Source organism: Schistocerca gregaria, chromosome 3 (assembly GCF_023897955.1).
Source record: "Schistocerca gregaria isolate iqSchGreg1 chromosome 3, iqSchGreg1.2, whole genome shotgun sequence".
In the NCBI taxonomy this organism is placed as follows: domain Eukaryota; kingdom Metazoa; phylum Arthropoda; class Insecta; order Orthoptera; family Acrididae; genus Schistocerca; species Schistocerca gregaria.
The window spans coordinates 827,244,830-827,271,655 of NC_064922.1; the positions used below are offsets into that span (position 1 = coordinate 827,244,830).

Below are 26,826 nucleotides of genomic sequence, written 5' to 3' on the forward strand. Positions count from 1 at the left end.
CTTAGATGTACCCTCATCGCTGCATATATATATATATATATATATATATATATATATATATATATATATATATATATATATATATATATATATATTGTAAATTATCTCAGTGTAACCGAATGTTTATGACGTTCCTTTATTTAAACAATGATGTAATACGTTAGTTTGTTCTTGGAAGTGGAGAAATTGCATCAAATCGTATGTATAGAGCATAAGGACGATGTATTTATGATGATATATATATATATATATATATATATATATATATATATATATTGTAAATTATCTGAGTGTAACCGAATTTTTATGACGTTCCTTTATAAATATATATATATATATATATATATATATATATATATATATATATGTATAAAGTAAAGTTTGTAAATAATTAAGCAAACCAGCATTCTTGCATAAGTGCGCAAACGTTAAATGACAAGGAACTGCAGTGAAATATTTCTCGAACAAGTATTTATGTTCCTTGACAGGAGCGTCTTTTAGTTCTCTCTTAAATTACTGTGTCCGCTAATACAAGCGATTAACCGCTTTTAAATTAGCACATTTTTTAATAGCACTTACAATCAACATTTAAATAAAGTTACTGCAAAATGGTAAACTGTTTACTGAATAATTGCCCAGGTATGCCAATATGAAGCATTGATGCTTTGTTCATTTACAGAGTAATTATGTCGGTTAGGATGCTGTGACAAACATTTTCGTAACGAAACGGATGTAAAAGAAGTCGAAAATCAATAAATAAAATACAGACATGCAGGTTTCAGGGATGATAGCTATAGTGCGATGCTTTCATCTGAGATATCGTTTGTTGAAATCAGATGAAGCGAATGTAAGTTGTTAACTCAGATGTTCATTGTGTAAATGCTCATTCACTGTGAATTACTACCTTCGTTGTTTTAAAGATACTGAAATTATGTTGTGTCACTGAGGGAGCCTCAGTTTTTTGGGATCGCTGTTGTACTCTTGTTTGCATTAACATTTGATTGTAAATTATTATATACTCTGAAACAGCTGTGAGAAGCCATCTTTCAGTTTGTCTCAAAGCTCGCCATTGCTGGGAGTATAGCCGCTCCTTGTAAGACATCAGTGCGCCATGCCAAGTGGATTATCCTCATTTCCGGCGTAGCTTTTGTGCTCATACCTGCCTCTGGACCGTCTGCGGAGCTTTGAAGACCCTGGGGCTGTCCAGTAATAGACGGCCGCACAAGCTAATTCACCTTTTACCAGTACTGTACGGATGATTAGCTCGCCTAAATACGCGCAACATTACACACATCAACTTAATGTGGTATATTAGCTCACTAATTGGCACATTAAGCCACACTAAATTTCACATGCTTAATTAAAACAATAATTTCACACATAAATAATACATAGAACACCTTACTTGCTTGTCAGTACAATAGTGTGGGTCTCTTTTTCGTGGTGTATGAAGCAGCATGTACTTGCTTCAATATGTCATTATTAGCTGAAATTGTCTAACTGTAACACAAATTATAAAAATGACGACATGTTACTTAAATTTCCAAATAAATACATAACTTTCATGTAATTTTTCGAGACATCTCGTTTTTTCAAATGTTTTCAGCCCTTTTGTGCTCGTCTGATAGCACCTCTCTGCTTTGTTCACATCGTACCACTTCACCGTCATCAGCACAACACACAATCGGTGTTCTGGTGTCGAAGTTTAGATGCTTCTCAGTCTAGCCACCTCTGCTAAAATTCGTGACGCCCTTGATCAGGTTCTGCACGGAAACATGCGTCAATCTGCATTCACAGCCGGTGTTGGAGGACGATAGCTGTCGAAATATGACTGTGGTGTGGTATAATAATGTAACCTCCCCAGTCCCCATATATCAGGCTCTAAACGTCCTCGCCTGTGGAATCGATACATTCACAAAGAAAAAAAAACCTGATTTGTTGCATATGCAATACACATCGGATTCAGCTCTACATATCAAATACTCAATTTTCCCTCTACAAAAAACGCCTTTCGTGCTACGAACTTTGTTCGAACTATAAATCAACTGATATTCTTCATAGCTCTACAATTTTACCGCGTCTAATCAGAAACCTTAAAACTAATATTACCCTGTTGAGAAATTCTTTAACTTTCACTTTTAACTCGGCGGGTAGCTGGATCCTAAAGTCAGCAAATGTTTACTCTTATTTGCACTAAATTACGTTTAACCCCCAGACCTTATCCTCATAAATATAAATTAAATTATCCCCATACTTTTACATACATAAGTATATTAAAAATCCTTCCAAAATAATATAAGCTATTTAATTAAACTGTGCAGTATACTCTCAAAAACTTTGCTTACACTCCCAAAAGCAATTAAAATTTTAGCGAGGTCTGATGACCTCCATGCACCAAATTTTGTGCGAACAGCAATTACAAAGAAACTACACATATTACACGAGAAACCAATACAAAATACTACAGGTAACAAATCAATAACCCAAGAATTTCCTTTCATATTTACGTAGACTACAATTCACATTCCTCTCTTATAGTCTGCCGACCTCCGCGCACCAAGAGTTGCTCAGCCATTATTTCCTCCCTTCTTACCGTAAATTCTGCATTCATAGTTTATTACAAACATCGCAAATTCAGAAAATTATGGCTTATACGAAACAAAAGTCGCTTCCAAAATTACAGTAAACTAAACGTAAAAATACCATTATTTACACACAGATATTTTACACCAAGTTCTTCATTCACAAGTTGTAAGTCTGCCATCGCTGCTACTTACATTTATCCCGCCAGTATGACTATGTTTTTAATCTAACTTTCTTCCGCTTTTTCACCTGCTGAAATTCGAGTCCTCTTTCCTCGTTAACCAATGGTTTCTTTCGCTTACAGACAAAATTTGTGGCTACTGCTGGAACACCACTTTTAGGATCTAGAAACGAACACTTTCTGTCTTCATCAACATCATTTACTTCACTTACAGGCTGAAAATGTTTAGTTTCACCCCTCTCTTAACATTGCGTCCTCAGATAGATGGTTTCAACGTACATTCCTTTTTCCTCCATATTTATGATACACATTATAATTTTACAAACAACCTTCAATCTCATCATTCAGTCACAGATTCTCGTGATCTATCTCCAGCTCAGCTGCAGGACTTAAATCACTCTGAAAACTCATCATCTTCATAAGCATCAGTTATTCTGTCGCTTCCAACGATTTAACGATATCAGCAGCTGCATCATTCTCAAAATTAATCGCATAACATAAAACTTCGTCTCTCTTAAAGAAATGCTCGCTTTTTTCGCCGATTCACTACAGACTTATCCAACTTACTCCATTAACCTCCGTTAATAACTCATAAGATTCATTACTTGAAAAAATTCTATTACACCCATTGATACGCTATACAATCACCGCCAATTACTCTGTCAATCTACGCCGACACACAATATAATATAGCGCTACCACATAGTTCCACATTAGAATTCGCAGTAGACATGAATTCCGCAAAACGCAGTTCTAGCCCTTTCTCCTTTACATTTTCTTCCCTATCAGATTCCTCCTACACTTCGGATTCTGACCTACCACCTAACACTTCCCTTTCACATTTATACTTCCACATCCACCAATAATTCATGCTTTCATCAAGAACCATTGGTTCATTCCCTTCAGTAGAAATAAATGTAAAAATTCCTTCCTCCGAGATATCTAAATCAGTGAATTTAACATTCGCAACGTCAGCACCTAAAACATCACCTCTATCTTGCTTCAACAATAAATCACCTACTTCCATCAACATATTATAAAATCCATCACAAGCTGCCGAGGCTATTACCACGCCGTCTTCGCAGATACCTTCAGATTCCACACCTTCACATCCCTTCACATTCACATCACAGAATTCATTTCCAACTCACAAGACTACAGCTTCATCGCAATAACAGATAGCTTTATCTACTTCCTCCGATACTAAATCATCTACTCTACTTTTCTATACCTGTTGGTGCTGACCAGTACTTAAATAGATCTCATCTCACATTCCACTTCCACCGAATTCACATCCACCTCAGCCTCTATTCTGATCTCATACTCTATCAACAAGCATTCTTTCATTCCATAATTCACTTCCCTTTCACAAAATAAATTTTTCGTCCTTAAATACTCATTAACAAATTTCTCTAGGCATTCTTCAACCTTTCTGGAGCTCTCTTTATGGTTGCTCGGCATAATATTATTATCCATTTTATTCTTACTTGTTATACTCCCAGTCGCCAATATTTGTGGCTTCTTTGCCGAATATAACATGTCCTTTTCAAGGTTAGTTTATTTCGCTATCTCTGGACCTTAGATATAGAGATCTCTGATTTCTGTAGCTCTTATAATGGGGTTGCATTTCATGAGGCTCCTACAACTCAAATCTTTTCCGATTTTCATTTTCGTTATGACATTTCCCGTTTCCATTTTCCCGGTGAAAATTGTTATTGCTGTGGTAAATATTTTGTGTTTATTATAATTCCTGTTCTGGTATGCATTTCTGTGCCTACTGTTCCAATCATGTGTCATGAATTTCAACGCCTGTTCAATAAAATTTAAAAACTCGTCAATGAAATTTGTCGAGTTGAGGGCAAAATCACATGGTAAAAATTTCGGTAGTCATCTCTCGAGCATCGTGAACTCCGTCAACACTCCCAGATGACGATTGATGTGCTTCAACTTAGCTAGTTCACGCACACAAAAATCCTGCATCGATCCATTTCCACGTTTGAAACTTGATCCGTTTAGGTACTTGTTCGGGAGTCGCGTTTGCTGCGCTTCACTCCAGAATTTGTTCAGGAAACAATTTCCAGACATATCAAAGGTAGTAAACGAACGACTCCTTAAATTTGTCCATGACTGCGGGTTGCCCTCAAGGTGTCTTTTCGCGATTATAATTTTTACCTCTTCCGACATTCCTCTCACAAAAACCAACTTTACATGTAGCAACAAAACCAATTGGATGGTGTTTTCCATTGTCAGAAAAACACTTTGTCTTTCTTTAATTACCTCATGGAACACGTAAGGTAGCAGTAACCTGATTCGTTGCTAAGGAATTTTATTCAGCCCTTATTTCTTTAAACAGCTGTTCATGTTGCCTAGCTTTTTTATTTAACCTTGATTCAAAATGTCAATTTTTTAAACACCTCCTTTTCACATTCTGCTTCTCCACGTAGCAAATTGTTAACAGACTTATTGACCACATCCTCAAGCGCATTTTGGCTCTGCACACAAAAATTCACCTCGCCGCCCAGCTCTAAACATTTCTTTTCCAACTTGTACCCAAAATATTTTTCTAGAGTACCGACTCTGACGTCAACTAGGCCAACCTCCTCAGAAACTTTGTCTACATCTGCCCTTATACCTTATAATTCTGAATCAGTCATTCCTTCTATATCAGATTTAATTTTCTTCACCTTACCTTTTACTGTTCCTCCTACACTTGTGTTTACTGAGCCTACTCTGTTTTTACTGAAGCTATCTCAGTACCCAATATCCTTATTTTATAGCTCGAATTTGTCAGAATTTCCTTTAACTACGCAACTGAATCATTCGCAAATACATATCCTTCCCTGATTTAGGACTTACTGCCCCCGTAATATTGTGAATGTCAGCACGACCACGTTCCTATTTAGGACTAACTGGCTCACTCACGTTTCCCAAACCACATGCACGGGGTGATTACTTCATCACTGGAAGCTCCACTATCGATGGTGACCCAGCGAGTTCACATATATTAAGGCTATAGGTGGCGGTAATTGTCCCATCGGTAATTCTGGCTGCTTCTGCTGTACTGCTGCTGCCCGAAGTGTCGGTGGTGAAAACTCGAAGTGGCCTCCGGTGGCCTACGTTGCCGTCGCCGCCACTGCCTCTATGACGTCATCCAGGTCTCAGCTGCTGATGGTCGCTGCAGACTCGAACTCAGTATGCTTTTGCCTAGCCCTCTTCTTCTTTCCTGAAGTTTCGCTGCGAGCTTCCCCTCACCTAGGTTTTGCTACCAATTCGTATACTTGGAGCCCCCACGAAAGTACCTATCATGCAATAGCTTTGGGACCTGAATCACAGAAACTGCAACTTGTTAGGATTACAATTGCAAACCTAAATGGGTTACCCTCATATCTTGGACGACAAAACCTCAATTCCCACATTACCTAAAGGTTACTGTATAGTGTAGTTGCTCTTCTAAACAGCATCCCCATACGCACAAAACAGTTATTTATTTACTTGTGGTTACTCGTACTTTAGGGCCTGAGGCTATGCACGGCGCCGTTTAAAAAGAATAACTCGATGTAGCCATAGGGTCGAGCCTGTAACGTCTGCTTCCATGCCCCACAGCTAATTGGCTGCAAATGATAACCTGTAACGGTATCCTGCTGTCGAATAGTCTATGCGCTGGCCAGAACTTCAAATTAATAATCTTCAATAGAAGATAAATGAGTCATTTGATGGTGAGGATTCTATTCTAATGTCTGTAACTGACGTATACGAGGCTATTACTGAATTATGTTCATTCTAGGACGGACATCGCAAGTAATTGTGAAGTTGTCCCACGATAATGTCAAAATACAGACAGAAAACACCCTTATTAAATACAGTAAAGTTACACTGAGAGCGTTATGAGAATGGTAGCAAAATCTCCACACTAAATAGTCATCAAAGATACGCGAAAACTAATTCGATTCCGTGATCACAATACACGAGAGATTCAACAGCTCAAAACAGTTCAGAGTTCAACGCGATGCTTCACAAATTAACACACATGACACAAAGAATAGTAAACTACACAAGGTTTATTCGCAGTTCCGTAAATCAAGCGGCAAATGTTAGAGTCCTATTCTGGAAGACATTCAGATCTCTCAAAATGTAAAGCCCCTTCAGCAACTATGGTACGGTAGCGACCGTTCACGACTCAGACTCAATCACCCATCACTAAATTAAACATGTTACCTCAGGCCGATCTCTCTTCTTCCAGAACTCGTATAAAAGTGTCATGAATCGCACCCTTGTGCTCTTCAGTAGTGAAGCTCCAGTCTCCACTTCACTCCTGTAGCTTTCCGCTACTATCTGCTTTTCCATTAGCTGAAGGCCATCCCCTACCAAAATACATCGTTCTTACGTGCTACAGACATGATGTGATTCAAGTTGACCATTTCATGGACTAAACTAATATATACTGCAACAATATTTAAATAGAGATATGTCAAACATTCAGTTACACTCACATGATTTACAATAAATATAAGTAATAATTAGTGCATAAATAAAGAAGACAGCATTCTTGGTCAAGTGCACACACTTTAAATGAGAAAGAATTGTAGTTAAATCTGTTTAAACAGTTATTTATGCCACTCCAGGAAAGTGTTTTTTGGTTCTCTTCTCAACTGTGCTGTCCGCTAACACTTACGATGGACGACTTTTAAATTGTCACAGTTATAACATTCAAATAAAGTTGCTGGCAAAATAGTGAATTGTTTATTGAACAACAAAGCTAGTAAGATAATAAGGGATATTGGTGCTACGCTCATCTACTGTGTAACTGTGGTCGACGCGATGTTCTGTCAAACATTTGCGTAATGAAACGGATATAAAAGACGTCATAAGTCAATAAATAAAATAGGTTCATATACGCAGCTTGCGGGGATGTTACAGTTAGCCTAACTGTTTTATCTAAGATATCGTTTGTCGAAATCACATGAAGCAATTACAATATGTTAAATCAGATGTTCCTGTCCAAGTGCTTATTCACTATGAATTACCAACTGTCTTGTTTTAAAGATACTGAAATTACTGTTGTGTCATAGGATATGCCTCAGTTTTCTGGGATCGCCGATGTACAATTATTTGCTTTAATACTTGATTGTAAATTATTATAGACTCTGAAACAGCTGTAAGAAGCCATCATTCAGTTTGTCTCAATGCTCTCCATTGCTGGGAATATAGCCGTTCCTCGTAAGCGATCAGTGCGTCATGCCAAGTGGATAATCCCCATTTCCGGCGAAGCCTTTGTACTCGCCCGTGCCTCTGGACCGGCTGTGGTGCTTTGACGGCTCTAGGGGCGTCAAATTGCGCTCAGTCGTACAAGGAAATTCACCTGTTACCAATACAGGGTGGCCGATTAACTAGCATAAATGCGCGTAACGGCACAAAAGGAGTAATAACACAGTAAACAACGTGTTCAGTTGATTAATGAGCAGTATTCCGATGCTGTTAGAGAGAGTAATTGCGCATTATTATGAGTTTAAGAGTAATACAGCAGTAATAATTAAAAGTTATGCAATGTTTATAAAAACATAGAAATACACTGCAGGAGAAGAAATGGAGCCTGCCGTTGTGGCCGAGTGGTTCTAGGCGCTTCAGTCCGGAACCGCGCTGCTACTACGGTCGTAGGTTCGAATCCTGCCTCGGACACCAATGTCTGTGATGTCCTTAGGTTAGTTAGGTTTAAGTAGTTCTGCCTAGAGGACCGATGACCTCAGGTTGTAATGGTATCTGAATTACGTAACCATTACGGCACCTCACCTCAACCTCTCGATACCAGCTATATTCTACTGTTTCTGTAAAGTAGTTAACATATTTCTGACACAATATTCAGATTTGATTTCATTAATGTAGAGGAACTTCGATACATCGACATGTTTATATTGCAATCATATTATTCGTATGTGTATTCTTTCTTTTGTTACTATGATCTTTGACGTACTTGCAACTCTGATTTTTGGGCGGGTAAGCGTTTATTAGGGAGTCAAGTCTTGGTCGTCATGTTGAAAAGAGGCAAATTGTAGTCAGTTTATAAAATGTGAACTTTAACACTGAGGAAGATATTTTCAAGTATGTTTTATATTGTGAAGTGATGTTTTGTGTGTTACGTGATATTGCAACAAAAGTAATAAAGAAGAAGTGTAACCTAAATTCGGAGTGCTGATTACTTTTTTTACATCACCATTGTGCTAACTTGCAAAAGTTTAATCTTCAAGAATGGTTTATGAAACACGTATATAAAACTTTTGAATACCGCAGAATAACACCTAGGCCTCTTTGCATCAGAGCTTGGAATCATCACCACCTACATTTTCGACGATTGAGTCACGTGTTCACAACGAAACCAGCGTGGGAAACACGAAAAGATGAGTGCTTAGGTTATCCATTATTTCATGAAATGACTTTATTAACAGTGCAATAATGACACCTTCCACATAGTATAACTTCGTTGTTGCCCGAAATTGCAATATTTAGCAGCGTGAGCAACACTACAAATCATAATAAATTTCTGACCTTTGTTGTGGTAGGGTTGTTTGAAGGTCTAAAATCCCATAGAGCCATTTGAACCATTTGAAAAATGGAAAACCTTGAAAGGTGAATTCGATTTCGATCCAATGACAGAATATGGCACTCGGAAATGGTAGATTATATAATGGTTTCTACGTCATCCGCAAGCACATGCCTTAGTGGCATACAAAAGTGGCATCTGTGTCTATCCTTACAAAGGAAATGCCCGTGGCTATAAGGCCCAGTGTGATGAAGACGTTTAGAGCAAACAGCCCCCATGCACATGTTCTTCTAACCGTCAGCATAACGAGTTTGGCTTTGCGTACTATGGGACCTAACATCTGTGGTCATCAGTCCCCTAGAGCTTAGAACAACTTACACCTGAATAACCTAAGGACATCACACACATCCATGCCCGAGGCAGGATTCAAACCTGTAGTGGTCGCGCGGTTCCAGACTGAAGCGCCTAAAACCGCTCGGCCACATCGGCCGGCCATAGCGAGTTCGACGGGGATCAAACCGTGGCCTTTCGAGTAATGGGATGCTTGTTGGTGGAGAATTGCCACACAAGTTGGACAGATGACGCCAGTTATGCAGAGACATTGGCATCAATGGGCACGTGGGTATTCTCACAGCCGTAGCCGAGGGTCTGGTCCTCGACGCAGCACAGACGACCGCCTTTGTACTGTAAGAACAGCAGTGGCAAATGTTACATATTGCACACCACAGATAAGAGTAAATGTGAACCCAAAAGTGCTAACTCTAACTCTTGCGAACTGGTTACTGGGAGTGATACTACGATCACGTACACCCCTCTAGTACGTCTTACACTCTCGTCACATCATCGACGTGCACAACACGTTTGGTACCGTGAGAGGGTCACTAGGAGGATGGAGTGGTGCTTTGTGGTCTTCACCGCTGCCTCGAACAGTGCATTCGCCCTGAGACACATTGGTCCCATCTCAGGCATTATGATCTAGGGTGCGGTAAGCCACAACCCTCGTTTACCTTTGGTGGTCGGGGAGGGGAACCTGGTCATGATCGATGGGTGCACCTGGTCATATTCGATAGGTGCACAGTGTTTTTCGGCCAGGATCATCCATGGTAAGGTCATAAAATTACTATCACTTATTGAGGCTATAAGGCCCAGATAGTTTTAGGAACACAAAGTCTGTTGAAACCGGAAGTGAATAACTAAATCCTAATATCAGATTGGAATATTTATCATAAGGATAGTTTAGTCGCCAGTCGCGGCGGCGTATTTATTCCAGTAAACAATTCCAAAACATCTAGCGAGTGTATACTCCGAATATGGATAACCTGTGTGAAGTTAAAGATCAAATGTGGTGAGAAATGCTAATCAGATGCTTTTATACACCACCTGCATCAGGAGCTGTAGATTTAGATTGCTTCAAAGAGATTTTTCTGAGCAAGTTTCTTAAACATGCAGTTGTAGCAGAAAGGGAGGGGGCAGGTGGGAGAGGGAGGGATCTGCACATAACTCTCGACCGTCATCCAGTCGGAACAGATGCCAGAGACAGGGATTAACGTTACATTATTCAGAATGGCTTGTCTGAAAATTACTTCGAGCAGATGGGTAGAGAACCAGCTCGTTAATGTAACGTCTAAGACCTCCTAGCAACAAGCAGACCTCAACTTAACGAATCCATTAACTTAGAGGAAGGTATCAGTGATCATAAAGCTGTGATAGTAACTGTGGCTATGGGTCTTACAAGGAATGTTAAGACATTTAGGAAGATATTTTTGCTTAGCAAGAGTAACCGGAAACGAACTTAAGAGTATCAGAGTAGGCAGCATCAAGTATTCAGTAATGAGGACGTAGATATGGAGTGCAAATGAAACAGCATAATTCAATATGCCTTAGGCAAGTATGTATGCAGCGAGCAAGGTCTTACGGGATTGGAAAGACTCTCAGTGCTTTAATATCCCTGTGAAAAAGTTGTTACGTAACTAAAGAGAACTTCATCACAGAGTCAAGGAAAGACAGGACCGATCTGACAAACAGAAGTTAAACGAAGGAAATATCATCCTAACTAGAGCAACGAGACAAGCCAGCAATGGCTTTGAAAGTAACATTTCGTCAACCGATCTGAGTAAACACTCTAAGAGGTTTTTGTCTTATGTAAAATCAGTAAGCAGGTTGAAATCATCTATTCTGTCGCTTAGTGACCATAACGGCACCAGATAATGACAAAAGGCAGAAATACTAAATTCCACCTTCGTAAATTGTTTCACCGCGGAAGAGCGTAATACGGTTCCTCATTTCAGTTAGCGTACAAGCTTCGAAATTGCAGACGCTGAAATAATTGATCGCTGAACAGGCAAACAACTACAATCATTTAGTAGTGGAAAGGCATCAGTATAAGATGAGACACCTATATGATTTCACACAGACGATGCGAGCGAGCTTGCCCCCCTTCTAGCTGCAGTTTATCGTAGATCGCTGGAGCGACTGGAAAAAAAAAAACGAAATTCATCTCCGTTTCCATGAAGAGTCTTAGGACACGGGCACATAATTATGGGCATATATCATTGGTGTCGGTCTGTTGTAGAATTATGGATCATGCTTTATGCTCATGTATTGTGACGCTTTTGTAGAAAGAAAATTTCCTTTAGAAAAATCAACATAGATTCCGCAAACACAGGTCTTGCGAAACTCAGCTCACTGTGTTCCTCCATGAGACCCATAGCGCGGCGCTCAAATTGATGCAGCCTTCCTTGACTTCAGGAGGGCGTTTGAAACCATCCCACACTGCCGTTTAATGAAAAAATACGAACTTACAAAGCATGAGACTAGATTTGCGACTGGATTCAAAACTTCCTTACAGACAGAACACAACACGTCGTTCTCAATGAAACAAAATCGATAGATGTAAAGATAATTTCGGGGATACCTCAAGGAAGAGTAAAAGGAACGTTACTGTGTACAATGAATATAAATGATCTAGTAGACTGCGTCGGAAACTGTTTAAGGCTGTTCGCAGATGATGCACTTGTCTATAAGAAGGTGGTAGCAGCAGAAGACAGTAACGACATGCAGGACCGAAAGAGCATTGATGAATGCTACAGGGACTGGCAGTTCATCCTGAATGTAAATAAGTGTAACATGCCGTACATGTATAGAGCAAGAAACACAGTTTTGTACAACTACCTTAGCTCACAGCTAGTGGTCACGTGGCTAGCATTGCAGCCTCTGAATCACGGGATCCCGGGTTCGATTCCCGGCTGGGTTGAGCGGGAGGTTGTGTTGTGATCATCATTTCATCATCATCATCATCATCATCATCCGTGACAGCGACTAGATTGGACTGTGTTTAAAAATTGGGCTATGTAAAAACTGGGACACGCGCTGATTACCGCGCAGTTGAGCGCCCCATAAACCAATCATCATCATCATCATCATCATGCAACTACATTATCGATGACAAATTGCTGCAGACAGTGTTGTTGTGGTCTTCAGTTCGAAGATTGGTTTGATGCAGCTCTCCATTCTTACACTGTACAGTGCAATCCAGCTTATCTCTGAATAATTACTGCAACCTACATCCTTCTTAATTCGCTTCCTGTATTCATCTTTTGGCTTCCCTCTACGATTTTTGCTGCCCGAGTTTCAGTCCATTACTAAATTGGTGATCCGTTGGTGGCTCAGAACGCATCTTACCAACCGATCCCTTCTTCTAGTCAAGCTGTCCCCGAAATTCCTCTTCTTCCCAATTCTACTCAGTGTCTCCTCATTAATTACGTGATCTGCCCATCTAATCTTCAGCATCGTTCAGTAGCGCCACATTTCAAATGCTTCATTCTCTTCTTGTTTAAATTGTTTATTGTCCATGTTTCACTTCCAGTCATGGCCACAACTCACACAAATACTTTCAGAAAAGAATTCCTGACACCTAATTCTATATTAGTTGTTAGTGAATTTCTCTTCTTCTGAAGCCCTTTTTTTGCTACTGCCAGTCTACATTTTTATGTATTCACTGCTTCAGTCATCATCAGTTATTTTACTGCTCTAATAACAAAACTCATCTTTTACACTATCCGCCGTAAAATATCTAGGAGTAACTGATCGGAGCGACATTAAGTGGAATGACCTTATAAAACAAAGGGTACGAAAAGGAAGATGCGAGACCGGGAGTCATAGGAAGGATCTGAAGGAAATGTAACTCATCCCCGAAGGAAGTCGCTTACATGGCGCTTATTCGAGCGACTACTAAATACTGCTCATCACTTGCCAAGTAGAACTGATGGAAGAGGTAAAAAATATTCAACGAAGAGCGGCGCGTTTCGTCACGGGATCGTTTAGTCGGTGTGAGTGCGATGGATAAGTGCTCAGCAAACTCCACTGCCAGACGCTATGAGAGGCGCGTTGTGAATCACTGGGATGTTTACAAACTTGGAGAGAGTACTTCCAGGAAAGGGTTAATAGCGTGTAAGTTCATGCCACATACGTCTCGTGAAATGACGTAAAAGAGAAAATTTGAGAAATTAGAGCTAATCATTCTTCCCGCGTGTTTTTCGCGAATTGAACAGGGAAGGAGTAATCAGTTAGTGATAGCAGAAGTGCCCTCCACCATACACCATCAGGTGGCTCACGGAATATTGGTGTACTTAAGACGAGTTCTTCTGCTGTTCTTGGAAAAGGAATATTGAAACGTCCCCTTAGAACAATTTATACGCGTCTGATCTATGTGAAACGTCCTCTTTGAACAATTATACACGAATGTGCTTAAACTGACACACAATATTTTTAGCGCAACGCAATCTGACTTCCAAAAATCCCTACGAAAGAATGGCCCTGACTAACATTAACCTATACGTTTCACAAATCACTTACCTCACAAAAATCTTCGTTACTCAAGCTACTGCAATACAGCGAGCGCCACTACTGCCAGCTAAATAAAAGATTCAAACTACCGAAGTCACTAACTACTGAGGCACAGTTAGCAAATGAAAGGTTTTAATAGAGAACAAACAATGTATTTACCTTAATAGTCATAATATATATATATCAGTTCATGACACCAATTCTTACAAATTTCAAAACTCCGCCATCTCTCTCCCCACGTCCACCACTGCTGGCGGCTCACCTCCAACTGCCCAACGCTACGCGCTGTTAGCATCCAGCTGCCGCAGCTCAACACTACAATGGCGAGTATTACAACAATGCAAACTAAACACAGACTGCGCACAGCACAGCCAGTGATTTTCATACAGAGCGCTACGTGACGGCGGCGTTACCAATAAAAAATCCTAAACAGCCTACTTACATAGCCCCCATGCTCCCCACAAAACAATTTACAAATTGTTTTGGGCAGTGGCCAATACAGATTTGAAAATTTTTTTCGTAATTACAATAACAAAGAAATGAAATGCACACACTTATCGATACAATGTTGGTCAAAAGCTAAAATTTTCTCACAGTCCATAAAGACAGTCCTGATCATTCATCAAAGTAAAATTGCAGTGTTTTTCTCAAAGTCTGAGTAGTAAAAGAAAATGCACATGGAAGTAGTGTATTTCCATGCAGTCTTGAAGAAGTAGTGTTGTCCTTCCAACGGAAAGACAGTACTGACTCTTGATATGCAGACAGGTAATGGGCCACAGCAGAGCAAACCCACAGCAGAGTCAGTCGAAGTTTTAAAGAATATTGGTAGGTAGGTCGTCACAGAGTAGACCCATTGTAGTCCTGGCAGAGATTACGGTATTGGTGGGCCACCAGAGGTGCAGACCCACTGCAGTCCTTGTAGAGATGGCTAGCAGCCATCTGTTGCGACTGTGCAGGTGCACAATCACCATCGAAGAGTCTTGCGGAGAATATAGCAAGTCCATAAACCACCACTTGTGCACTCACAAAAATTGTTTTTGAAATGTCCTTAGAACCAGCAATGCTGTTATCCACTCCCTTACTGAATTATTAACACACGTGCAAACACTATCAGTCCTTACTTCTCACATATTGTCCATATACTATGACCAACAGAAACGTGTGCAGTGAAATGTAATTTACAAGTTACTTAATTTGATGAACTGGTGTCAATTACAATTTTATAACATAAGAATACAATAACAAAGGTACAAAATATATCATTAAAGAACATAACAATACAGATAACATTTGTAGTAGTACAGGCTTTACAAAAGAATCGAAAAAGCAAATACATCACTGTTACAAAATTACGACATAAGTACATACATAAAAGATCAGAATAACTTTTGAAACATCAACTTCACACATGAGCAATAGAACAAAACAGAATAAATAATGTGTAAACATCTTTACAATATAAATAACATGTTATTAATTCAAATTATATTTGAGGATAACAGTATTCCTCATCATAGTGAATGTAGCTTAGTATTAGAAGAGAAAAAATTCTATGAACAGTACTCAGAGACAGGAAGAAAACAAATACACAAGGGTACACAAACACATAGTGGGATAACACAAAAGGAAAAGACAGGGTTTGTTTTACTGCAGTATTTTGCAAACAAAACTTTCTTTATTTCTCGGAGATCTCCCTTCGTTCTTCATTATTTCCAAAAAGTCCTATCTATACCTGAAATCTATACTTTTTTCGTATAACTTCTCAATGCATTTCTTCCAATATATCGCAAATCATTCTCTTATATAGGCTACCCCCTCTTAAGCTAACTTAAATCTACTGAGCTCAGATGCTTAACTAAGGGATGAGGCAATGCAGCAGCACAAAACAATTTACACAAACAGCAATGTTAAAAAATGGAAATTGGCAAAAAAAGGCAGCAATATTACAACTAATATAAGGCAATGCGCAGCAAACAAGAAAAATAAATCAGTAATAAAATTGGCTTAACCTAGAAGTACAAAGTGACATTCAGTAGCACTATGAATGGCAAACAGCCGCAGCAAATGCTATAACTTATACCTAAACATTACAAAGCTCAATCAGAAAAAATGTTACACTAAAGACAACAATGCAGATAAGGACAATGTCTATTCACATCTTAATGTCTATGCAATTAAAGTGGTGCACCACAAAAATTTATTGTAAAAAAATATTACCATGTACTTGAAAAGACAATTCTGTATGCAATTTCTGTGAGGGGAAATGTCTTTTTGTGCTACTTCGTTTTTTTTAAGTACATCATAAAGTTATTATTTACTGGATCTGTAGGCATAAAATATTTATATTAGTACATCCATAAAATTTATTGTAACCAATGCTTCAGTGCAGTTAGAAACTAGATATTAAACAAAATGAGTAAATAAATGCATAAAGCAAGCCACATGGCATTTCTCTCAACTAGCAGGACAATAGCCATGAAATGTTTCTTGTCGTTTCATTAGGCATTTTAGTAAATATCATAAATTAAGAGCTCCACAGTGTAATCATATGTTTTCAAGTTTGAGAGTGTCGTATTTGCGACGCTTTCTACAAAGAAATGTCAACAGCGAGGATAATGACACTTTTTTTTTTTTTTTTTTTTTTTTACCTGTGCCTCTGAAAGGCACACACTAATGGCTTGTTTCCTGGTGGCTGTCGCCCAGCTGGGCGCCCACGACGCGTTACGTCCAGGTGGTCACTTAACTTTCTTACCGAAATATTTACGACACCAGTTTCCGCTACAGTGGCTGTCTCATATAAAAAATTTCACAGGTCAAGCATTTGCGTTACAAATATGTAGAAACAAAATCCTGAAAATATAACAGTGTCCAAAAATTTTTGGCGGCCTTGTGATACATTCACGCGTATACACACATTTCATAACTCTTAAAGTACGATTCTTGGTTTTCAACATCCTTTTTCACAAACCAGAGTCCCTAACCACTACTCATTATTCCTTACCTTATTACGCATATGTATATTCGTCGACACTTCTTCAATATGTCATCATAACACATACGTAGCATAACCAAATAACTCATATAGCATCAGCTTAAGCATACTTCAGCAGCATAATTCACATCGTCGTCATAATAATAACATCATAACACCACAGTCAAATTCTCAAAATCTCTGTAGCTTCCTCCAATAATTTCAAAACCTAAAAAAAAATTCTCTGCTCATGTCAAAAGTGTCATCTGCCTCAAACGTACTTTAAAAATCGTGATCCCATACCAAATATGTTATTCAAAGCTCTCGTAGTATCACAATGTTTCCGAAAAAAATATGAACAGTTCACAAAATACAGCTTCGTAAGTGTGAAGTTATCCAATGGTGTAATTACGTAAACATCTGTCACTGATGTAGTAAAGTAAATGTTTGTCTCTCTCAGTTAAATGATCAGATAGCTGTGTAATTTATGTGTTAGAGAAATATGGTACCGATGTGTTTAGTTGTATAAACAAATACCATATTAGCTAGGGCTCCTTGTGCTTGCCAAACACATGGTACACAAAGTAGACGTGTACCCCCCTGAGGATTAATGTAATTATATCCTCAGGTGTTACAGATTACAGCAATGGAATGAAATGTATCACAGAAAACCTTTGTATCATTGTACTTCAAATATCTTTAAAAATAAATGTTTTAAGTACAAAATTATTCACTCAAATACGCGTACTGTAGCGCTAAACTGTGCGTCTTGTTGTCAGATAATCTCTGTTTAAGTGTCGTAGTTATCGTCCTCCGAAAGCTAAGTTCTGCAGAAGTCAATGTACTGACCTCATGATAAACAAAAGTGAAATGCTTTGCGTATAGATATCGTAGTTACTACGCTTATTGCTGTGATGAAGTAAGTACTGTACTGTAACGTATTGTTGTGCTAAAGAAAAGGCTGTCTCATTGTAGATATACCACAAAGTTAATACTAAAACATGTTTTACTTTCCAGAATAATACAGAAAAACTGTGCAGATATAAAACAGATACAGTGCAAAAGCAACATTGTAAATTGTCACTCATTAGTAGCGTCGTGATAAAATCGTGAAGCTGTCACATAAACTAACCACTGTATCATCTGGTATCTCACAGAAAGTAGTTTAAATCCAGAATGTATTTTCAAGTAAACCAAAATGTTGCATTAAAATCTCATTAGCAATACTGGTAAATGTTCTAAGTATGTGAGCCTTATAGTCGTTACGTAATCATGCAACTAACAAGCAAGCATGTACATGCACAATATCACTGTGATGTCTGTTCACTATAACAATGCATTCGTAATTTCTGTTTAAATAAGTTCTCTTGGTTCTTGACTGGATATTTAACTTCAAACATGGTTGCATGTTAACAGATTCCAAGTCTGACAAATTGTACTTGTAGCGTGAAGTGAAAAATTTTATGGCAAAGACAAAGTTAAAAAGCAGATTATCTTTCAATAAACGGTTTCACATGTGAAATGTAGTACAATCCTTTACTCTTCCTAGCGCTCAGAGTTAACTTGAACGCAATTATCATGCGGTATACGTCGGTAAAGAACAATGGAATTTTTCTCAAGGTTAGTTTCTATGTTATTTTTCTCTGAGCCAGCCGGCGCACGCCGCTGCCTGCGGTGGGAGTCATTGTCTGTCTCTTTGTTGGCGCGCGCCGTTATTGGGATTAGGAGACCTAGCTTCTACAAATTCACCTTGACGAGAAGGCCCTGCCCTGTTTGAAGCTCGCCAGTTCTGATGGAATTCAGGTCTGTCGTTTTGTCGGTAGGTTCCATAGTTTCTTTCTCGTCGGTCACGTGGTGGTGAATTTCTCTCTGAATCGTAACTGCGCGCTAGACCGTTGCGTCTTAAGTTATTCGATCTCCCTTGATAATAATTATTTTGGTTCCCATATTGTCTGTTTCCCTGATTGTCTCTGTGATAGTCACTACTGCAGAGAGGTGATCTTTCCCTGTAATTATTACTACTCTGCCAACGGTTGTCATACGTGTGGTGTCCGTTTTGGTCACGATTTACGTTCTACGAATAGCCTTGTCGTGTATTATTTCTGTCATCGCGGAATTGTGACAGGTGTGACCTGTAATTGTTGTGTTCCTGTTTTCGCGTTCCGCGATTGTCAGTGTCAATTTCCAGTTCTTGTAACAGTCCCTGAAAAGCTTCAATGTCGTGTTTGCATCGTCCTGCTAAAATAATATTCCTTAAATGTTCCGGCAATTTCATTAAGCAAATGCGGATGAGTTCTGAGGGGCTGTAAGGGTTTGACAGGTACTGATTCTTATGTAACATGTCTTCAAAATATTTGACAAGACTGGAAAATTCAGATTGTTCGAAAAGTTTCATCATAATGATGCTATGTTTTACTCGGTCTTGTATAGCTTGAGACCAATATGCTGAGAGGAAGGCTTGATAAAATTCTCCTTCACTGTGACAATCGTGAATGGCCGATCGCATTCTTACAGCTGGTTCATTCTCCAAGTAGCCACACATAAATTCTAATCTGTGCTCTAATGACCAGTTGGGAGGAAAACAATGAGAGAATTGATGAAGCCACGCTTGTGGAGGAATGTCGTTACCAGAATTCTTAAATGTTTTGAATCTACGTGTAGTAATGAACAGCTTATAGTCAAAATCATCATGTCGGCGAGTCGCATGTCGGTCATTGTTACGTCGTTTCGGCGGTTCCATCTCAAAATTCGGTGTACCTTGCCAATTTCTTTCATAATTTCTGAAGTTCCCTGTGTTATTATTTTGTGGCTGTTCCATATTTCTATGTCCCTCTTCCCGTATTGGAGCGCAAGTGTCCTCTGAAATACGTAATTCTTGTATTACCTGTGTCAGCTGATCTTGTACTTCCCAGATTTCTTTTTGGTGTTGCGTACTAATTTGATTCAGAGTTTGTTTGAATTTCCTAATTTGTTCGCACTCTTCTGTGTCATTAAAGACTACCGGTTTTGTGTCATTCAGATTATCATCTACCTTTGTAGATAAGTTAGTGAATTGATCCGAAAGTTCGGCTACTTTCTCGATAGTGAGCAACATTTCCTCAGTGTGTTTTTCTGAACCAAGTTTCAGAGTGTCCATTTGTGTTGAAATGGAATCTACTGTGTCCTTTAAGTTTTCCTGAGTTCTTGCAAGTTGCGTAACCGAATCGGTGGATGCAACTGAGTCCATTTTAGCTTGCAAGGTGTCGTGATTTTCACGAACAACAGTTTGAAATTCTTTTATGGCTGCTTCGTGATTCTGTAATAAGTTTTCATGCCGCGAAAAAATAGGTTGAAAATGCTCACAAATTTGTGTTTTTACGTCATTACAGATTTATTGACATTTCGATTCAATGTTATGTAACTCAGTAGTTAAATCTTCACATGTTTGTTCAAGTGTGGTTTCTAACTTCCGAAGATTATGTTCCATTGTATCCAACTGTTGCTGTGTTTGTCTCTGATTTTGTTCCATTGTGTCTAACTTTTGAAGATTATGTTCCATTGTGTCTAACTTTTGAAGATTATGTTCCATTGTGTCCAACTGTTGCTGTGTTTGTCTCTGATTTTGTTCAAGCGTTGTGTCTAACTTTTGCAGCCTTTGTCCCATTTGTTGCATTAACTGTAATAACAGTGCACTGGTGTGTGAAACATGTCCCTCAGTGCTTTTCGGCAGTGCATTTGAACCGGCAATATTCGCATTTTGAAAAGCAGAAAATGTGTCTTGATTTATTTGAGAAAACGGTGAGGACGCAAAATCTGAATCTACAGTATTTGCAAGATTGTGTCCTGTCATTTCGGAATCCTGAGGCGAGCTGTTGCCGACCGATCGATCGATAACGCTTCCCTGTTCACTAATTGTTTCACTGCCTACACCATTATTTGCAGCCCGCTCCATTTCCCTATGCGCTATTACCAATTTAATACTTTGAACGTTAGTGAATTCATTACATGGTGACACTAACACACTGCTTTCGTCTTCACTGTCATTTCTCAGTTTACTTTGGAGCCTAGTGTTACGTTTTTTCACACGCCATTATTGTCACAATTTTTCACACGACAACACAGAAAAACACAATTTGAAGAGCAAAATAATAAAACACATAAACATAGCACTGAAAATAATATCTAGTTAATTGCAAGCGCAGCTGCGAAATACTTCGTGCAAAACTACATGCATGCCACAACTATTTTACTGTACAACAATGAAAGACTGCAACTACAAAGGAAATTCTCTCTATGATTACGCGCTAACAATAAACAAAAGCTACACTAATTACACAAACTACAAGGAAAAAATCAAAGATTCCAGTGAGGTATCCTCGGCTAAGGGTCGACATATGAAACGTCCCCTTAGAACAATTTATACACGTCTGGTCTATGTGAAACGTCCTCTTTGAACAATTATACACGAATGTGCTTAAACTGACACACAATATTTTTAGCGCAACGCAATCTGACTTCCAAAAATCCCTACGAAAGAATGGCCCTGACTAACATTAACCTATACGTTTCACAAATCACTTACCTCACAAAAATCTTCGTTACTCAAGCTACTGCAATACAGCGAGCGCCACTACTGCCAGCTAAATAAAAGATTCAAACTACCGAAGTCACTAACTACTGAGGCACAGTTAGCAAATGAAAGGTTTTAATAGAGAACAAACAATGTATTTACCTTAATAGTCATAATATATATATCAGTTCATGACACCAATTCTTACAAATTTCAAAACTCCGCCATCTCTCTCCCCACGTCCACCACTGCTGGCGGCTCACCTCCAACTGCCCAACGCTACGCGCTGTTAGCATCCAGCTGCCGCAGCTCAACACTACAATGGCGAGTATTACAACAATGCAAACTAAACACAGACTGCGCACAGCACAGCCAGTGATTTTCATACAGAGCGCTACGTGGCGGTGGCGTTACCAATAAAAAATCCTAAACAGCCTACTTACAATATGATGAGCTGTTCCAACAGGATAACGCCCGCCCGTACACTGGCCGCTAATCTCAACATACTCTGTAAGTAGTGGAACTGTATCCCTGGCCAACAAGACCGCCTAACTTCCCTTCATTAGAAGACGCGTGGTACTTGATGGGGTAAGTGACTCGTGCGAATTGTCCACCCGCCGCTCTTACTGATCTACGCGGACAAATCGAGCAGATGCGGAGTAATGTAACTCAAAAAAGTTTGCGTCTGATCGACTGCGTTCCAGAGACTGTGACTTCATTGTCGCTCGTAAATGTCATACAGCATACTAGCATGGGTGTTTCAGCGTGAGTCGATACCTGGTAACACGCAACTACTTGAGTTGATCTGTACATGTAATCATGCCATGTACCCCATATGTATTGATTTTACTATTAGTTGGAATGAAGTGGAAACCACTCAATGATTGTTCAAATTTTATGCAACAATGGATTGAGGCAAAAATTTTTCAGTCTATTCACAGTTAAGCCTTATAGATGTACCTACAAACACGTATTTATACATTTAAAATGTTTATTAACATCGGTTAGTATTCACTCGTGTGTTAGTACGTTCTGGATTGAATGCCAGTTTTTAAATATTATAGCAGGCTACAATTTCCGGTTGTTAGGCATCGCTTTACTTTAACATTTCTTTTTTGGTAAAACATTGTTGTTTCTATTTACGAGTGCGGCTCCGCTGGATTATTTTGTCACACAGTTAGAAAACTTTGCATCATTCGTCACACCTCAACAACAAGTTTTTGTTTATATCAGGGACTTCTATACGAATCTGTTCAATTTCATATTCTGAAGAGATGGTATCAGTTTTCACATAAATATTACTGATACAGCACCTACTTTCTATACTTTTGAAACTCTACAAGATAACTTGTATATGCATATGATAACTCATGGTCTGAAATAGGAAGACGAACTTAACAAAATCTTTTTTGGAGCATTTTCTTTCAGGACTCTAGGAATATGTCCGTAGGTCATTGTGACTAAATATACCATGATCGCAGGTGACACTGATTGTAGTTTATTGTATTTTTTAATTAAGTGTCCATGTGCTCTTAATGACACATTAAATTTTGATTATTGATGTTGCAGTATCGTAGCATTAACAGTTTCCACAGATAGATCATGTTAATACATTTCACCTGTAGCTACTCACAACGTGCTTGTAAGTCCATTAGCTACGTACACAAAAAAGCAAGCTTCGGTTCGATTGATAATACAGAAACGGTAGCTTACATGCTCAAAAATGTGCAGAAAATGTAATTGCAAAACGTAGGCTGCACGGAGTTCACATTTTTAATAAATGGTTTCAAACCAGATTTAAGACCTAATTAAAAAGCAAGGTAAGAAAATAATCCGAAGGAAAACAGTTTCAGCAGGATCGTATACCTACAAGCCAAAATCATAATTCCCAATATACAAATCGAACAGCATTTTCTTACGTGACAAATCACAGTAAAGGCTTTACATGTATTTAAGAACTTACCCAAAATGTGGTGAGATAAAGCAAACGACAATGACAAATGCAATGTATGCCATCAAAATCCTCACCACAGCAAACTAAACTCCTCGAAGGTGCTGAACTTACAAAGTTTGCAGAACTTCGGTGAATGAAATGAATTGCTTTCACAAGGAAGCATCAGTACTTGCGTACTCGCCAGAGAAGCCAGTTTAAATGCTATAGCTTTCCTCTTCTCTGGAGTGAATATACCTAAGATTTCACGCACACAGTTGTGTATTCCATGCCACCAGTATATTCTGAAGCACGCTAATTGAATTTCCTTCCTTTGTTCCAGATATGGGTTCATCAGAGAAGTGAGACTGAAGTATCGGGTGAGTGACTGATTGTATTTAATACATACCTTTTACAATTAGACCGCTAGGAAAGAATTATGCTAAGCATAGATTTTAATACGATGAATATGTAATGATATTTGCAATTTCTGTGTTCCTTCTGTATTCTTCCGTTCAAAAGAGCCTGCGTAGTTTTAAATTTTTTGCGTTACTGGTTTTATAATTCTGTTTGCGGCTGTGCTTGAAGAGCATACCTTACACAGGGGAGTTATTTAATATATTCTGCGTTGACCGGATAGGAACTGTAAATTCTAGTTTTCATCTCGAATTCCTTACACAATTAAGAATAAAAAGACAACACTGTGCTCTCGATTTCAAAAGTGCCATTCTACCAAAGGCATCTATACGATTAATCCAGACTGCTTCCTCTGTTTCGCAGTGCAAAAGCCCAACTGTTTTCAAATTGGGAATCATGTGCCATGTGGGAGAAGTGTACAACATCGCTGCTAGTTTGCGTCTAAAAGTTAACTGAGCGAGCTGGCGCTGTGGTAGGCACGATGGCCTCGCATTCGCGAGGACGACGGTTCAAGCCTACGTCTGGCCATCCTGATTTAGGTTTTCTGAGATTTCCCTAAATCACACCAGTCAAATGTCGGGATGGTTCCCTTGAAAGGGCACTTCCTTCTCCATCCTTTTGTAATGCGATAGGACCGACGACCTTCCTTAATGTCCCCTCCCCCAAATCAACCAACCAACTAGTCTAAAAGTTAATCACACACACGCAGTCGTGCTGTCATTTTCTTGCTGGCATAGTGTACAGGAAGAAAGATAAAAACTACTTCAGTCTCCTTCCTACCATAATTTTCGGGAGGTTCACCTTGTATTTTATACAAGTCAGCCGCAATAGAAATATTGTTTTCTCCACTCCCACGTCTCCGAGATTTGAATAACACGGCGGATAGCTCTACAAAGAGCCACATCGCCACTTTGATAGGGAATGTAATCATTGAAGCATTCTAGCATTATGAACATACCCAACTCTCCGCTTTGATTATTTCAATTTTCCGGTGTGTGTCTCTGCGGCCGCCGACCCCCAAAACGTGTAAAAGAAGCATTATGAACGTACGAATGGTGTAACATTCTTCAGAAAATGTCTTCTTCACTGTATGATGTAGTTCATTGTTGTTGTTGTGATCTTCATCTGAAGTCTGCTTGGATGCATCTACCCACGATACTGTATCCTGTGCATGCTTCTTCATCTCGGAATAACTGCTGCACTCTACATGCATTTGAACATGCATATTACGGTCTTCTCTTGGTTTCTTTTACTCCCCAGACTCCACTCAATTACTAAACTGATTATTCCTTGATGCTTTAGGATGTGTCGCATCAACCAATCCCTCAATTTAACTGGTCTTAGAAATAAGAATAGTTTTTTCTCATTTCGATTCAGTATCTCCTTATTAGTTACTCTATGCGATAGTCAGCATCCTCCGTTAGTAGCATATTTCGAAAGTTTCTGCTCACTCCTTGTCTGTTGTTGATCTCTTTTTCGGAAATGATTTTCTCGCTGCCAGTATACATTTCATGTCCACTTTACTTCGGTCAACATGTTATTATGCAGACAGAATAAGAAAATATATGTACTGCTTTCCATAGCCCATTCCATAACCGAATTCAGTCATCATCATCTTATGTTAATTGACTATATCCCATTATCATTACTTAACGTTTGTTGATGTTGATCTTATAATCTCTTTTCAAGGCACTATCCGTTTCATTCAACTGCTTTCAAAAATGCTTTGCCGCCCCATGACAAAATTAGAATGTCACAGGAAACCTTCAAAGTTATTTCTTTTTTCTCCCTGAATTTCTTCTATGTTTCTTTCACTGCCTAATCAGGGTACAGATGGGAAAAATTGGGGACTCACTGCAGACATTTATCACTTCCTTCTTTACCAGTTTCACCTTCTTATCCTGCGACATTTGTAACTGCAGTCTGGTGAACGTAAAATTAGTAACTGAGCTTTTTCTCTCTGTAATTTAGTCCTGCTACCGCCAATAATGTCGAAAGCTCTCTCCAACTTTACCAATGTAATAAATATAGGTTTTCCTTTCTTCTTTTTATCCAATAGTTCCTGGAACCTACCTTGTGCTCCGAACTTATGACCTGGACACTGAAGAGATGTTAAACGTACAGTTGTTAGACTACTGTAGGCTATTGCAGACTGTCATAAATAAGCGTAGCTACGGCAGTTTTCCTAATAGTTTTTCTCAGTGGACGTAGTACTTACGTTACCTATACGTTAGGGGTGTTGCATACCTACTGGGCCTTACCTCACAAAGATTTTTTTCTTCATGTATGCGATCAGTGTACGTAGTGGTAAACCGTCTAGAAACTGAGTGAGGATATATAAAGGGTTGTGTAACCTTTGTTCTACGTAGTTACACGTCTGTCGTTTGTAAGAAGTATAAAATGATGCGCACTGCCATACGATAAAAATAATAACGTAATAAATGTCTGTTAGTGTTTTGAATGATTTCTTGAAACCTTCAGCAACCATATTCTTTATTTCCTGTGCGATTGTACAATTCCGGCCTAAGGTCATTTTTAAGTATCTAAAACGAAATTTTTATTCATTGTATACATTAGTGACAGATGTAATTTTGATGTAGGAATAAGACATATCTGTAGACATATTAAGCACATTATAGCTTTCTTTATGGATGATTTATTGGTAACAGATTATGTCACATACGTCGTTGCTCCTATGACATCACGTTATACTCATAAATTAGTTCGAGATGTTCACGTTATTTTAGGAGCACGATACTTTCGAGCAATTGTTGCAAGCTTCTTATATACAACGTACTTAACACTAGGAAGATAC

The 26,826-nt window shown here is 38.9% G+C and overlaps 1 protein-coding gene across 1 annotated transcript in view; it reads left to right on the forward strand.

Moving 5' to 3' along the window:
* LOC126355884 (serine/threonine-protein phosphatase rdgC) overlaps positions 1-26,826 on the forward strand; it is a 1,775,952-nt gene that overhangs the window by 1,342,047 nt on the left and 407,079 nt on the right. The window contains exon 9 of the mRNA XM_050006387.1: positions 23,938-23,974. Coding sequence (XP_049862344.1) covers positions 23,938-23,974 — 37 coding nt within the window. The remainder of the gene's footprint in view (positions 1-23,937; positions 23,975-26,826) is intronic.